Source organism: Mustela nigripes, chromosome 12 (assembly GCF_022355385.1).
Source record: "Mustela nigripes isolate SB6536 chromosome 12, MUSNIG.SB6536, whole genome shotgun sequence".
Classification (NCBI taxonomy): domain Eukaryota; kingdom Metazoa; phylum Chordata; class Mammalia; order Carnivora; family Mustelidae; genus Mustela; species Mustela nigripes.
In genome coordinates, this window is record NC_081568.1 from 101,698,757 (window position 1) to 101,713,220 (window position 14,464).

The following is a 14,464-nucleotide window of genomic DNA, read 5'->3' on the forward strand; positions in this document are numbered from 1 at the left end:
TCGAGTCCTATGTGGGGTTCTTTGCTCAGCAAGGGCTTGTCTTTCCTCTGCTCCTCCCCACCCCTGCTCTTCTGTCTCACTCACAAAGAAGATCTTAAAAAGGAAGGAAGGAAGGAAGGAAGGAAGGAAAGAAGGAAGGAAAGAGAAAGAAGAAAGAAAGAAAGAAAGAAAGAAAGAAAGAACCAATTAATTCTATACAGTCTTCCCTGGCCATTCTTGGCTGTATGTGTATTGAGAGGCAGTCCATTTCTGTTATTCAGGGAGCAATTATTCCATTCTAATGGCAGGTTCAAGGGCATTTGCTCCTCTTGGTTTTCAACCATTTATTTCCCTACTCTTTTTTTTTTTTTTTTAAGAGCTTTTTTTTTTTTTTTTTTAAGATTTTATTTATTTATTTGACAGAGAGAGAGATCACAAGTAGTCAGAGAGGCAGGCAGAGAGAGGAAGAAGCAGGCTCCTAGCTGAGCAGAGAGCCTGACGTGGGGCTTGATCTCAGGACCCTGGGATCATGACCTGAGCCGAAGGCAGAGGCTTTAACCCACTGAGCCACCCAGGTGCCCCTATTTCCCTACTCTTACAAGTTCCTCTGTGAGGACCAAGGGAAAAGCAGAATGCTAACCATCCATGTAGGTAACTTGAGAAACGTCTTATTAGGGATATGGTTGGAACAAACTGCTAACATGATATTTTATACAATTTTGTCTGCCCAAATTATCTGGAGCCCACATTAGTTCTGCTCATTGGGATCAGTAAGAAGTCACAGAGGGTCCTTACAGGTCTGTGGCCATTTGGTTTATGGTTGTTCAAAAATTTACGATAGTCACCAGCAACTAACTGATTGACCAAACTTTAGTCCTCTAAGCAGAATGGTGGATTCTCAGGGCTCAAGCCTCTCAAGAGGCTGTCTAGACTCACCCAGTCCGGGCCCCTCACCCTGGGAGGGAGCTCCCGTCTCCCAGGTGCCACATGGATGCCCTGGTCCTTTGCTGCAAGTCCTGTAGTGATGTGGCCCTCTGTCTCAGCAGGCAGCTCTCAGGACTGTGACCAGTGGGACTTGCTAGAAATCTCTTTTGGGCCACCTGGGTGGCTCAGTTGTTAAGTGTATGCCTTCAGTTTGGGTCATGATCCTAGGTTTCTGGGATCGTGCCCCACAACGGGCTCTCTGCTCAGCAGGGAGCCTGCTTCTTCCTCTCCCACTGCTTGTGTTCTCGCTTTCACTGTCTCTGTAATAAATAAATACAATCTTAAAAAAAGAAAAAAAAGAAATCTCTTTCTGTACTGAGGCACCATCAGCCTCCCACTGTGGCTTCCATATATTTCCGCTCTCAGAAAAACTCAAAACCTGTCTAATCCTCGTCTATGACCTAATTCTTCAAACATCTGAGGACAATACTGTTTCTGTTTTCTGCTCCTCCATCACCCAGTAGTTTAGTGGGGAACTTTAAAGTTTATTATTTATTTACTTTATCCTTTCAAAGCAAGTAAAAAGTATTACTTTTTGATTACATTATGATGCTGGCCCTTGTGCACCCATCCCCAAACTCTTGCTCCTTTTCTCCCCACCCCCTTTACCTTCTTACATATTTCTTTGGGCTACCAGATCCCACTGCGGGGGAGACCCTGGTCGAAGCATTTAGAATGCAGTGATTAATAGAAAATGGCAGCCATAGACTAGAGATTAACTGTGGTGTGTGTTTACAAACTGTGCCTATAAACTGCATAACTGCGGGCAATTTTTCCAACCTTTCTGAACTCCACTTCCTCATCTGTAAATTGGAAATAATAAGCATACTTAATGCGCGGCTTGCGGTCGGTATTAAACTAGTGTTCCAAATCATTAGCTTCTGGCACTTCACCTCACCGGGCGTGGAAATGGGGCTAGAAGGGGGTGAATAGGTTTGTTAGAGGTCACAGCTAGTGAACAGCAGAGCAGAAACATAATTTCAGATCCTTGACCCCTGGCCTTCCTGCTCCCCAGTGCTTTTGCTGGTGTCCGCAGCCATCTACCATGTCTCTGCAGATTAAAAAGTCACCCCTACAAAACAAAACAAAGCATACAAAAAAAAAAAAAAAAAAAAATCCAACAAACTCACCCCTTATCCCCCCCATTGCTCGCTACACTGGGAAGCCTCTACCAATTACCAGTGACGAAGTCCGTGAGTTGGGGCGTTGGCTTTTTCCCATTTAACAAAGGGGAGGGAAAGACATGGAAGACCCCCGTTCCACAAGAGTAATTAAAGGGTAATGGGAGTTCTGGGCGGGGCCGGGTCTGCGAGAACTCGCGGTCACAGCGCTCCTGTCATTTGCATTCCAATACAGCTACTTCACCGGCCCAGCCCCGCCCGCCGGCGGCTCCCGCACCCTCTGGCCGGCGGCCTGAGCACCTGCAGCGCGTAGGTGGAGGTGCGCGAGCCGGGCCAGACTGCCGGGAGCCGGACTCGAGCGCCGGGCGTTCGAGAGGCGGGGTCGAGCCGTACGTCCCGCCCCGGGGGCGTGGCCTCGCGCAGGTGCGCCGAGCGGCTCGGGTTTCACTGAAACTTACCCAGGTCCCGGGAGGCTCCAGGAGATACTTGGATTGGCGCAGGTGAGACCGCGGCTTCTTCGCCGAGCGGCGAGGGGGACTCCGAGTTTCGAATCACTGCCGGCGAGTGCCCTGCCCGCCCGACGTCGGGGCTGCAAGAAGGATGCGTGGCATAAGCGCGGCGTGGCTGCTGGGGGGCGCCATCCTGCTGGCGGCCTCCGTCTCCTGCAGTCCCACCATCCAAGGTGAGAAATTGGTCAGGGAGGGCTCCTGTAGTTGAGGAGCAGGGGTCTAAGGCACACTGGCAGGTAGTGGAAGCGGGCAGGTGTGCGAAGGGTGTCCTGCTGCCGCTGCCACCACTTCCCGCATCCACCTCTAGGTGACTTCGATGGGGATCCCTGCGCCGGGAGGGCTTACCGGCTAGGACATCCTGGAGAGGCAGCGGTCCCTCCCTGCCCCCTGGTTGGCTTTCCGCCAATACTAAGGGGCTGACCCCTCAGGACCCTTTGGAGTTAGTTGGCTGAGAGCCCCGGGCCTGAGAAACATCTGTGTCGCGTGTTTTTTCTTTTTAAAGATTTTATTTATTTGACAATGAGATCACAAGTAGGCAAAGAGGCAGGCGGGGTGGGGGAGCAGGCTCCCCGCTGTGCAGAGAGTCCCATGCGGATCTCGATCCTAGGACCCTGGGATCATGATCTGAGCCGAAGGCAGAGGCTTAATCCAGTGAGCCACCCAGGCGCCCTGTGTCGCTTTTTGCGACCCCCTTGGGCTTTTGGAACCGCGTCTTCGGGGTGGGCTCACGTAGTTCCAAACTTTCCGGGAGGTGGGGCGCAGAGCTCCTCCGGTACTGTGGATGCCCCAGGTCTGGAAGGGCTGGACCCCGCTGGGTCTTGGGCCCAATGAGCGCTCAGCCTCGAGTTTTAGACAAGTTGCGCGTCGCGCGGATTTTACAAATGGGACTTCCTGGACTGTGCCTTCTATTCGGCCAAGTGATCTTACGGCCCCGGCTTTCGGGCCTTTGTGTGCCACACGTAGCATACTTTGGCGGGCACCCAGGTGTGTACGGCCGAGGCTGCCAGCTCCGGGAGTGGAACACCGAGCCGCATGGGAGCGGCCGGGCGGTGCTGAATTTTGCGGAGGCTGCTGGTTTCCCCCGTTGTGCTGCGCGGGATGTGCTCCAGCCTGTACTCCCGGGGACCGGGTCTCCCCGGCTGAGCGTGCCTCTGCCGGCCTGGGGGTTCCTTGGCAGGAATCACGCTACTGCGTTGCTAACGGCTGGCCGGCTGTTTGGAGCTGCCAGAGTAGCCTTAAATGGGAGGTTTTCATTTCCCTGCGAAATTTGCAGACCTGCTGTAAAAGGCGGGTCACTTTTTATCTTCTTCGTAAAAGCATTGTAAAAGAGCAAATCACTGTCGGTTTGAATTATGAATTAGACTTAAGAATGTGACCCTTCTTCCTCTGGAGTTGCAGAAAAGGATGTTATATATACTTGAAAACTGCACCACTATATACATTTTTATTGGTCGGCCTTAGAGTGAAGGCATTTATTTATTACCAGGAACATTGAAATTGTGGTGAACACTTTACGATTTGCCTCTGTCTTTTAAAGTTGGTCCCTTAGGGGCGCCTGGGTGGCTCAGTGGGTTAAAGCCTCTGCCATCGGCTCAGGTCATGATCCCAGGGTCCTAGGATGAAGGCCCGCATGGGGCTCTCTGCTCAGCGGGGAGCCTGCTTCCCCCTCTCTCTGCCTACTTGTGATCTTTGTAAAAAAAAAAAAAAAAAAAAAAAAAAAAGACTTTTTTTAAAAAAAAGAATGCTTCGGCTTTAAAGTTGGACCCTTAAAATTCCGGGGCAAAACTAAGGATGTGCAAACATTAAAAACAAACAAAAAAAAAATATGTAGGTGTAGATGACTGAATGCTTTTCTGATTTAGACAGTTCATAGAGGAAGATAGCCCTGAATATTTGACTGACAAATTGAGAGGACTGAGTTGGGGGGGAGTGCGCACTGGTTCCTGGAGAATATAGTGAAATTGTTTAACGACAACAACAACAAAACCAAGTTACTTGTTAACCAGAACTATTTAATATTGCTCCTTGAGGGTTTTGTTTTGTTTTGTTTTCCCTTCCCTCCACAAACTTTCATTCTTTTTGCATAGTAACTTTCCTAAAGGCTTGGTAAAGTGACAGACATTAAGGTAGGTGGAGCTTTTCTCAATGGAGAATGATTGAGAAATAGAGCATCCCAAGGTTTTTATGCCCCTTAGTATACTTCTTTGCTCATCCCTTCATAGTTTGACCGATATGCATGCTCTTCAGTTTCCTACAGGGCAGATACTGGGTTTGATTTTCTTCTCAGTTTCCTTTTTTTTGGACTGACTCCGGGAGGGCAACTCCACCAAAGATACACCCTTCTCATTTTACAGAGGGGGGCCATGAAATTGGGGTGGGGGTAGGGAAGACACTCCATCAGACCACATTTGCATTCCTGTCCCAACAGTAATTGACAGTTGTTTGTGTAAATAAGTTTAATTTTGTCTCCACACTGGATCGGAAACTCTGAGAGGCCAGGGACCCTAGTGTCGTCATCACCACCATAGTCCAGCACAGTCTCATTATCTAAAGGAGGTCAATAAATACCAAAAGAGGAATGAAGTGAGTAGGTTTGCCCAGAGTGGCTGCGTAGGGTGGTAGCAGTTGGGGATTTACATCAGCTTGTTTTAGGCATTTACTATATTTTTTTTAAAAGATTGTATTTATTTATTTGACAGAGAGAGACAGCAGAGAGGGAACACAAGCAGGGGAGAGTGTGAGAAGGAGAAGCAGTCTTCCCATCAAGCAGAAAGCCTGATGCAGGGCTCTAATTCCAGGACCCTGGGATCATGACCTGAGCTGAAGGGTAATAACTGAGACACCCAGGCGCCCCTAGGCGTTTATTTCTTTCTGCCATCTCACAAGCCTGGGAAGTCCCCCGTGATGCATTTGTTTCTCTTTTGGAGCCTGAAAGTTCTGTTCTCTTTGTAACTGATTATGAATTACACAAGTAGTATGTGATCTAGACACGTTCTGGAGAGCAATAATGACCATAGTTGTGTGGAGGGGTAGAGGGAGAGGGAGAGAGAATCCTAAGAAGGCTCCACCCCAGGCACGCCACAAAAAATTTTTTTTGAAAAAGAAAAGTTTAATTAAATCATATTTAGTACTCAGGGGCACCTGGGTGGCTCATTTTGTTAAGTGCCCGACTCTTAATCTCAGCTCAGGTCTTGATCTCAGGGTATTGAGTTCAAGCCCTTCTTTGGACTTCATGCTGGGTGTGGAGCCTACTTTAAAAAAAAAAATCATTTTCCGAGTCCCGGGTGGCTCAGTTGCTCTAGGGTCTGATTTTGGCTCAGGTCATGATCTCAGGGTCCTGGGATCAAACCCTGAATCGGGTTCCCTGAATGCTCTCTCAAATAAATAAATACAAATCTTTTTTAAAAAATCATTTTCAGGGCGCCAGGATGGCTCAGGGGTTAATCTTCTGCCTTTGGCTCAGGTCATGATCCAGGGTCTTGGGATCAAGTCCCATGTTAGGCTCCCCGCTCAGCAGGAAACTGGCTTCTCCCTCTCCTACTCCCTCTGTTTGTGTTCCCTCCCTCACTGTCTCCCTATCTGTCAAATAAATAAACAATATTTTTTAAGGAAATCATTTTCAGTACCCAAAGTAAACCACTGCTGACATCATACATCCATGCATAAAATACGTATTCACCCAAAAATCTTTCTGTGGGGCACCTGGGTGGGCTCAGTCTGTTAGGCTCTTGGTGTTGGCTCAGGTTATGATCTCATGGATCGTGGGATCAAGCCCCATGACTTGGTCCTGTCCCTCCCCCTACGCGTGGAGCCCTCTCCCCAGTAAATAAATCTTTGTCTTTTAAAAAATATTTTATTTTTTTATTTGATTGAGTGAGAGCACGAGTAGGGGTAGGGGCAGAAGGAGAAGCAGATTCTCAGCTGAGCTGAGCAGGGAGCCCAGCGTGTGGCTTGATCTCGGAATGGTGCAGTCATGACCCCAGCTGAAGGCAACCGCTTAGCTGATTGAGCCACCCATGTGCCCCTAAATTTAAAAAAAAACAAAAAACCAAAAAAACCACAACAAAACATTTTTAAATTCTACAGTTTGTTCTAGGAGGATTTACAATAATTTTTAAATTAGTCTTCTGTTAATAGATGCATTGGGTATTTCTGGTGTTTTGTAATAAGAGAGAAATATTGTAATAAATGTGAAGATGGGACTCTAAATTTGTGTTTGGTTTCTTGCTTGCCTTGTGCATAGTTACTAATTAACCTGGATAGATGATGTTTTGGTCAAGTCTGTGTTTGACTTTCTTATGGTTTTATTAGCTAGGCAAGTGTTGAGATGAAAACAGCTCATCCTGAAAGAACAAATGAAAATTTACTAATGTGTACCTGGGGTGGGGTGGGGGGACAGGGTCCTCTGGTATTTGAAGCTTTTCGTTTTCAGCCTATGTTCCCAGAGGTTGAAAGCAAATAGATTTGGGGTGAGGGAGTAGTAAAGAAAAGGATACAAGAGGAGAGAGAGTTAACACAAATAAAATACTTGCTCAGTACTTGTGGTTTGGTGGGAGGAAAGGGCCACGGAAGGATGCTTCAAATAGCAAAGAGCAAGTAGTAGTTTCAAGATCTATATACGTATTTAAGAGAATGGGGGCAGGGCAGAGGGAGAGAGAATCTTAAGCAATGAGTGCAGAGTGGGATCTCACAAGCTTAAGATCACGACCCCGGCCAAAGCCAGGCACAAGCCCGAGATCATGACCTCTGCTGAAGCCAAGAGTCAGATGTTCAACTGACTGAGCCACCCAGGCGCCCCACAGGTAGTAGTTTCAAAGTTAAAAGTTTTTCATACATTTTTCTTGAAAGTAAACCAGAATTGTTCTAAAAAGGTGAAAAATCCCCCATTCTCTCTCCTCTCCAGTCTCAGCCGACTTCTCTGGACAAACACTATATATTTTGTAACAATAGAAGGATTTTATTGTATATACTCTGCAACAGTCATTTTTCTAACATTACCTGCTCATGGTCACTGTAGGGAATTCTGTGTAGGGAACTTTTATAGGGGGGAATATTATTCATTTTATAAATGTCATAAGTTACTGAACGAATCTTTTAATTTTTTAAATTTAATTTTTAATTAAATAATTTATTTATAATTTATTTTAAGTAATCTTTGTAATTATTGTGGGGCTCGGACTCATGACTTAGAGATCAGGAGTTGCATGCCTTACCGACTGAGCCAGCCAGGCACCCCAAACTGGTCTTTTTAATGATTGTTGAGACTAGCATTTTGTTTTGTCAGGATAAACAATAGTGCAGTAAATATTCTTGTATATTCAGTATTTCTGTGCATATTAGCTAGTATATGTGCAGGGCAAATTTCTGTAACTAAGTTGATAGGTCCTGGGGCAAGTACACTTTAAATTTTCCTGTTTTGCCACGTTGACCTCCAAAAAGATTGTACCAGTTTACATTCCTTTGACAAAGAAATTCAAACAATGTAGAGGTGTGTGAAGAAAAAAAGGAAAGTTCTCCCTTCCCCACCCACTTTACAGAGATGGCTTTTTATACTTTGGTGGATATCCCTCTAGATTTCAGATGTTGCATATAAATGCGTATTTTGTTGTTCTGGAAGCATGTTGTTCTGTCAGTTGCTTTTTTCTGTCCACAGTAAAGTGTAGTTATTTTTGCATTTCAGAGATAGGTAGAGTGTCTACTATTAATGTTAGGGACCATCTGGGGATTTGGTAAATTAGGAATAGGGACTGATGAACATTGTTTATTTCCTGTTGCAGTGGGGGTGGGAGATGATTTTACACCCAGTCCTTCATATGTGTTCAAAATTCATATATGCATTTAATGTTTTCCCCACTATGAAATAGAAATGATTTTACCAAGGGGTGGGAGGGGGGTGCTCCTGGGTGGCTCGGTCTGTTGAGCATCTGACCCTTGGTTTTGGCTCAGGTCATGATATGAGGGTCGTGGGATTGAGACCCCCATCGCACAGTGCATAGTCTGTTCAGGATTCTCTCCCTTTCCATCTCCCTCCCCTTTCTCGCTCATGCATGGGTGCCCTCTATCTCAAATAATATCGTTAAAAAAATGATTTTACCCTATTTACAGGTGGGAGATTATTTGTAGGTAGGTAGGTAGATAGTTGGGAGCTGGGATAGTATCAGTTCTAGACAAGTTCTGTGAGTCTTGGTGACTGGTACAGAGCATTGCATGGGGTAAGCATCTGTGCACTATGCTGAAAAGACATTAAGGATCTCTGAGTAGCATCTTGATGTTCACTAGTGTTAAACAGCGTGCTGTTTTTGTGCTCTGTGACCAGTATAGTGCATACAGTTAACAAGAGTGCTGTTTTTGATTGAGACAATTCAAGGACGTATTTTAGAATATTCTCAGGAAATTGCTCTCAATCCCTCCCTCCCTTTCCTCTTTTTTTTTTTTTTTTTTAAAAAAGCGTTTCTTGGGCACCTGGGTGGCTCAGTGGCTTAAGCCGCTGCCTTCGGCTCGGGTCATGATCTCAGGGTCCTGGGATCGAGGCCCGCATCGGGCTCTCTGCTCAGCAGGGAGCCTGCTTCCCTCCCTCTCTCTCTGCCTGCCTCTCTGTCTACTTGTGATCTCTGTCTGTCAAATAAATAAATAAAATCTTAAAAAAAAAAAAAGCGTTTCTTGCTCTTTTTTCCCCCTCTTTATTTTAGTATTTTTATTTAAAACAAAATTTGATCTCTTTACATCAAACTCCTGACCTTATGTGTTTGATACTATGGAGAGTTTTAAACATCTGAAAGTAGATTATAGTGAATCCATGCACTCCACACTCGGGTTGTAGCGTGTATCATTACTTCTTTTATTGCCAACTAGTATTCCATTGAATGCATATACCACGTTTTGTTTATCCATTCATCCATTGATGAACTTTTGGGTTGTTTCCCCCTTTTCTAAAATTTTTAATTATTTTTTTCATTTTTAAAGATTTGTTTATTTGACAGAAACAGTGAGAGAGGGAACACAAGCAGGGGCAGAGGGAGAGGTAAGCAGGCTCCCTGCCAAGCAGGGAGCCTGATGTGGGGCTCAATCCCAGGAACCCGGGACCATGACCCGAGCCGAAGGCAACCGCTTAACCGACTGAGCCACCCACGTGTCCCTGGGTGTTTTTTTACTGTGGGTTTTAGTTAGGTATCTGAGGAATACTGTAATATATAGCAATATTTTATTTTACTTATTTATTTATGTTCCTTTTTTAAAGATACTGTTTATTTATTTGACAGAGAGAGACTCAGCAAGAGAGGGAACAGAAGCAGGGGGAAAGGGCGAGGGAGAAGCAGGCTTCCCGCTGAGCAGGGAGCCCAACATGGGGTTCGATCCCGGGACCCTGGGATCATGACCTGAGCTGAAGGCAGATGCTTAACAACTGAGTCACCCAGGTGCCCCAATATTTTGTTATTTTTAATTTAAAAATAATTCATATGCTTCTTAAAGCATTGTGAAAGACATTGGGTAGAAGGAGAGTTGGGCGTATCCTAAGTGCTTAGTTTCCTGTGGCTGCCGTAACAGTAGCCACTAGCTGGTGGCTTTCAGCAATAGAAATTTATTCATTCACAGTTCTGGGGGGCAGAGGTCTGAATTCAAGGCACTAGCACATCTGAAGACTCTCGGGGAGAATCTGTTCCGTTTTTTTCCAGCATCTCATGGTTGGTTTTACTTGGCATTCCTTGGCTTGTTCCTCAGCATTGTTCCAGCCTCTGCCTCCATCTTCATACGGTTTTCTCCTTTTGGTCTTGTCTTCTGTTTTTCTCAAGTGTCTGCCTGCCTTTCTCTTAGAAAGACACTTGTCATTAGATTTGGGGCCCACCTAGATAATCCAGAATGGTGTTCTCGTATCAAGATCCTTAATTATGTCTATGAATATCATTTTTTTTTAAGAGAAGAATTTTATTTATTTATTTGAGAGAGCACACACACGAGTACATAAGCAGGAGGGGAGAAGTGGAGGGAGAGGGAAAGAGAATCTCAGGCAGACTCCCCACTGAGCACAGAGCCTGATGTGGGACTGACCTTAGGACCCTATGATCATGGCCTGAGCAGAAATCAGGAATTAGATGTTCAGCTGACTGAGCCACCAGTTGCCCCCCAAAGATCCTTTTTTCCCTCCCTCTCTCCCTTCCTTCCGGTCTTCTTTATTAGAGAGAGGAGAGACAGAGCACATGGAGGGGGAGAGGGAAAGGGAGAAGCAGACTCCTCCCTGAGCAGGGAGCCCAGTGTGGGGCTCAGTTCCAGGACCCGTGGGTCATGACCTGAACCAAAGGCAGACGCTTAACTGACTGAGCCACCCAGGCACCCTCCCTCCATGAACACTTGGTTAGGCGGGATGTAGGCTGGGTGTGCCATTTGTGTGTGGTTTCTAAAGTTGAATGCACATACGGAAATGACACCATAAATTGTTGGTACTTGCTTGAAAGTCAGAGATTTGTCTGAACACAAATAGTGCACTGACATGTTCAGTGACCCTGAGGTCAGAAGACTTGCCTGCCAGCTGGCCTCCGTAGGAAGGTTTCCAGGAGGCCCACACAGAAGCAGGGAAATCCCTGCCCATGGCTTGCACTGTCCTTGTGGGTAGAGAGGGAATGTCCCTTGTGCTCCTGGAAATCTCCCTGTGTCAGACTTTGGGAGAGGGAATGACTGGCCAGGCTGGATCCTGTCTCACAGCCAGAGAGAGATGGCCATTATACAACAGTTAGGAGCTAATAACTGTGGATAGTTTGTAAAACAATAAATTGAAATACTCAGTTTCTTTTGAGTCCTAGAAATCAATGTTCTATTTCACATGTATCCTACAACCTTCTAATAAAAAAAAAAAAAAAATTGTAAAAACAAAGAAACAAAACCCAATAATCCCATCACCTGAAGAAAGCATTTTTAAGCCTTTTGTATACTCCTTCTGTCTTTGTCTAAAGTTCTTTTATTTAAGGATTTTATTTACTTACTTGAGAGAGGGAGCGCACATGCAAGTGGTTGAGGGTGAGAAGAGGGGGAGGAGAGGGAGAGAATCTCAAGCAGACTCCACACTGAGCATAGAGCGAGGCAGGGCTCAGTCTCATGACCTCATGACCTCATGACCTCAGTGGAAACCGAGAGGCAGACACCTAACCAACTGAGCCACTCAGGAGCCCCTGAAGTACTTTTATTTAAGCCATTACTGCTGAAAGAGTAATCCCTGTAATGACCCTTGTCTGCCTTGCCTTTTTTGTATAGGAACCAATAGAACCTCCAAAGGAAGAAGTCTCATTGGTAAGATTGAGAGCTCCTCTCAGATCACTGGGAAAGGAGTTACCGTGGAACCAGGCTTTTCTGTGGATGAGTTTGCTGCCTCCGTCCTCACTGGAAAACTGACCACTGTCTTTCTTCCAGTTGTCTACACAATTGTATTTGCGATTGGTTTGCCAAGTAACGGCATGGCTCTGTGGGTCTTTCTTTTCCGAACAAGGAAGAAGCACCCTGCTGTGGTTTACATGGCCAATCTAGCCTTGGCAGACCTCCTCTCTGTGATCTGGTTCCCTCTGAAGATTGCATATCACATACATGGCAACAACTGGATTTACGGGGAAGCTCTTTGCAAAGTACTCATTGGCTTTTTCTATGGCAACATGTACTGTTCCATTCTCTTCATGACCTGCCTTAGTGTGCAGAGGTATTGGGTCATTGTGAATCCCTTGGTGCACCCCAGGAAGAAGACAAACATTGCCTTTGGGCTCTCACTGGGAATATGGCTGCTGATTCTGCTGGTCACCATCCCCCTATATGTTGTGAGGCAGACTGTGTACATTCCAGCCCTTAACATCACAACCTGCCATGATGTATTGCCTGAGGAGGTGTTGGTAGGGGACATGTTCAATTATTTCCTCTCTCTGGCCATCGGAGTCTTTCTGTTCCCAGCCTTCCTCACAGCCTCTGCCTATGTGCTGATGATCCGAACACTCCAGTCTTCTGCGATGGATGAAAACTCGGAAAAGAAGAGGCAGAGAGCCATCAAACTCATTGTCACCGTCCTGGCCACTTACCTGATCTGCTTCACTCCTAGTAACCTTCTGCTTGTGGCCCATTATTTCCTGATTAAAACCAGGAGCCAGAGCCACGTCTACGCAGTGTACATTTTAGCCCTCTGTCTTTCCACGCTCAACAGCTGCATTGACCCCTTCGTCTACTACTTTGTTTCCCAAGACTTCAGGGATCACGTGAAGAACGCGCTCCTCTGTCGAAGTGTCCGTACTGTGCGGCAGATGCAGATATCCCTCACATCACAGAAGTTCTCCAGGAAGTCCAGCTCTTACTCTTCGAGTTCAACCAGTGTTAAGACCTCTTACTGAGTTATTCAGCATCTCTGTAAAACCACGGGGGGATGTGGAACCTGCATAATGTACGGGTGTGTTTCTGTTGTTCTCTGACCCAGTGGATCTCACCACACACCATGTATATGGAGCACCTCTGAGGATGGCTAGAAGCTCCCTGTTACCATGAAGGAAGTCTCTCAAATCAACCAAGATGGCAGTTTCAGAATTCCTCTCCTCAGGTGCTCCCGGAAATGGAACTAACAGAAGCAGACTTCTCAGAAGGCAGTGAGAAAACAGAAGCTCAGGGTCACTAGTTCTTACTAGCACTGACGTGAAGGCATAGTTCGTAGGAGAACCTTACAGCCGTGTGGGAGCTTCCGTGTCCTCTGAGATGAGCAGTTCAAGGGACTGACTGTATAGATGAGGAAAGTGAGGAGGTGAAGAAGCTATGTGAGTCGGGGTTGCTTCCATTCCAACCGGGGACAGCGGTTAGGATTGGACAGTAGACTTACAGCGTTCAGTGGGGTTCTTCTACACCTCCTGTGGATCTTGTTTAAAAATGGGGGTTCGTCAGACTCAGGAATGAGAGGGCTCAGGGTCTGAGGTAACTGCATTTTAACAGGATTCTGCCATGCACACTCGGGCTCACCCAGGTTTGAGAACCGCTGGTCTGGGTCCCAAGGGAGAAGCAAACTGCTGTGTGTCTCTTCTGTGAGAATACATTGAAGATTTTAAATGTGGAAACACAAAGTTTGTGTAACTTTATATCGACTCAATCTTCAGGTGATCTGAGATATAGATGGTTTCAGAGTAAGAGGGGATTTTACCACTTAGTGTTTTCTAGAATTATAGTTGAACTATTTATTGTTAGGTTTTTTTTTTCACTTGCTACAAATACGAAATTGTAATGCCTTCACTATATTTGAACCACATCTGTTTGGAAAAGAATGCAAAAGAGATGTGACTTGTAATATATTTAGGGGGTACATATTCCAAACTGAATTTGTATAACTTGTATTTGTGAATTTTTGGAAATAATCTCATTGTAATGATTGATTTATAAATAACACATGACCCCTTTTTTTTTTTTTACAACTTATTTTTGAGTTGTGTGTTTTGTGGGTTTTTTAAAGGAGGGTGTGGGAAACGGGAAGCCCCAGCATCACTCCTATAAAAAGCAATGTGATGCTCACGCCACATTTTCCTAGGTAAATAGGTAAATATAGTACATATTGCTTGATGACAGTTGTTTTCACATAACATTTTAGAATTTCTTCCATTCACTGTCTGTTCATTGACCTCCATTTTTCATGGATACAGACTCTAATTTGGGGATATATTAAGATGTATTTAGCCATTCCCCTAGCAATGTCTCCTGAAGTCTCTCTCTCTTTGTTTTTATTGTTGTTGTTAAAACGGTGCTGCACTGGACATCTGTGTAGACATGTTTGTGAGTATTTCTGTAGGATAAGTTCCTAGAAGTGGAATGACCAGGTCAGCAGTCAGATTACCATTTTAAATTTTGGTAACTCTTGCCAAATTGCCTTCAGTA

At 45.5% G+C, this 14,464-nt stretch overlaps 1 protein-coding gene across 1 annotated transcript; it reads left to right on the forward strand.

Annotated features, from left to right (window-relative positions):
- Positions 1 to 2,460: 2,460 nt before the first annotated feature.
- On the forward strand, positions 2,461 to 14,011 carry F2RL1 (F2R like trypsin receptor 1). The gene is made up of 2 exons (XM_059418101.1): positions 2,461 to 2,766; positions 11,837 to 14,011. The coding sequence occupies exons 1-2, from the start codon at positions 2,685 to 2,687 to the stop codon at positions 12,946 to 12,948; spliced, it is 1,194 nt and encodes a 397-aa protein (XP_059274084.1). The 5' UTR covers positions 2,461 to 2,684; the 3' UTR covers positions 12,949 to 14,011.
- Positions 14,012 to 14,464: the final 453 nt, after the last annotated feature.

Excerpts from the sequence above, each read along its gene's own strand:
- F2RL1 (XM_059418101.1), top strand. The coding sequence starts at position 2,685 with ATGCGTGGCATAAGCGCGGCGTGGCTGCTGGGGGGCGCCATCCTGCTG. Across the intron at positions 2,767-11,836 it reads CTGCAGTCCCACCATCCAAG|GAACCAATAGAACCTCCAAA; the intron begins GTGAGAAATTGG and ends TTTTTTGTATAG.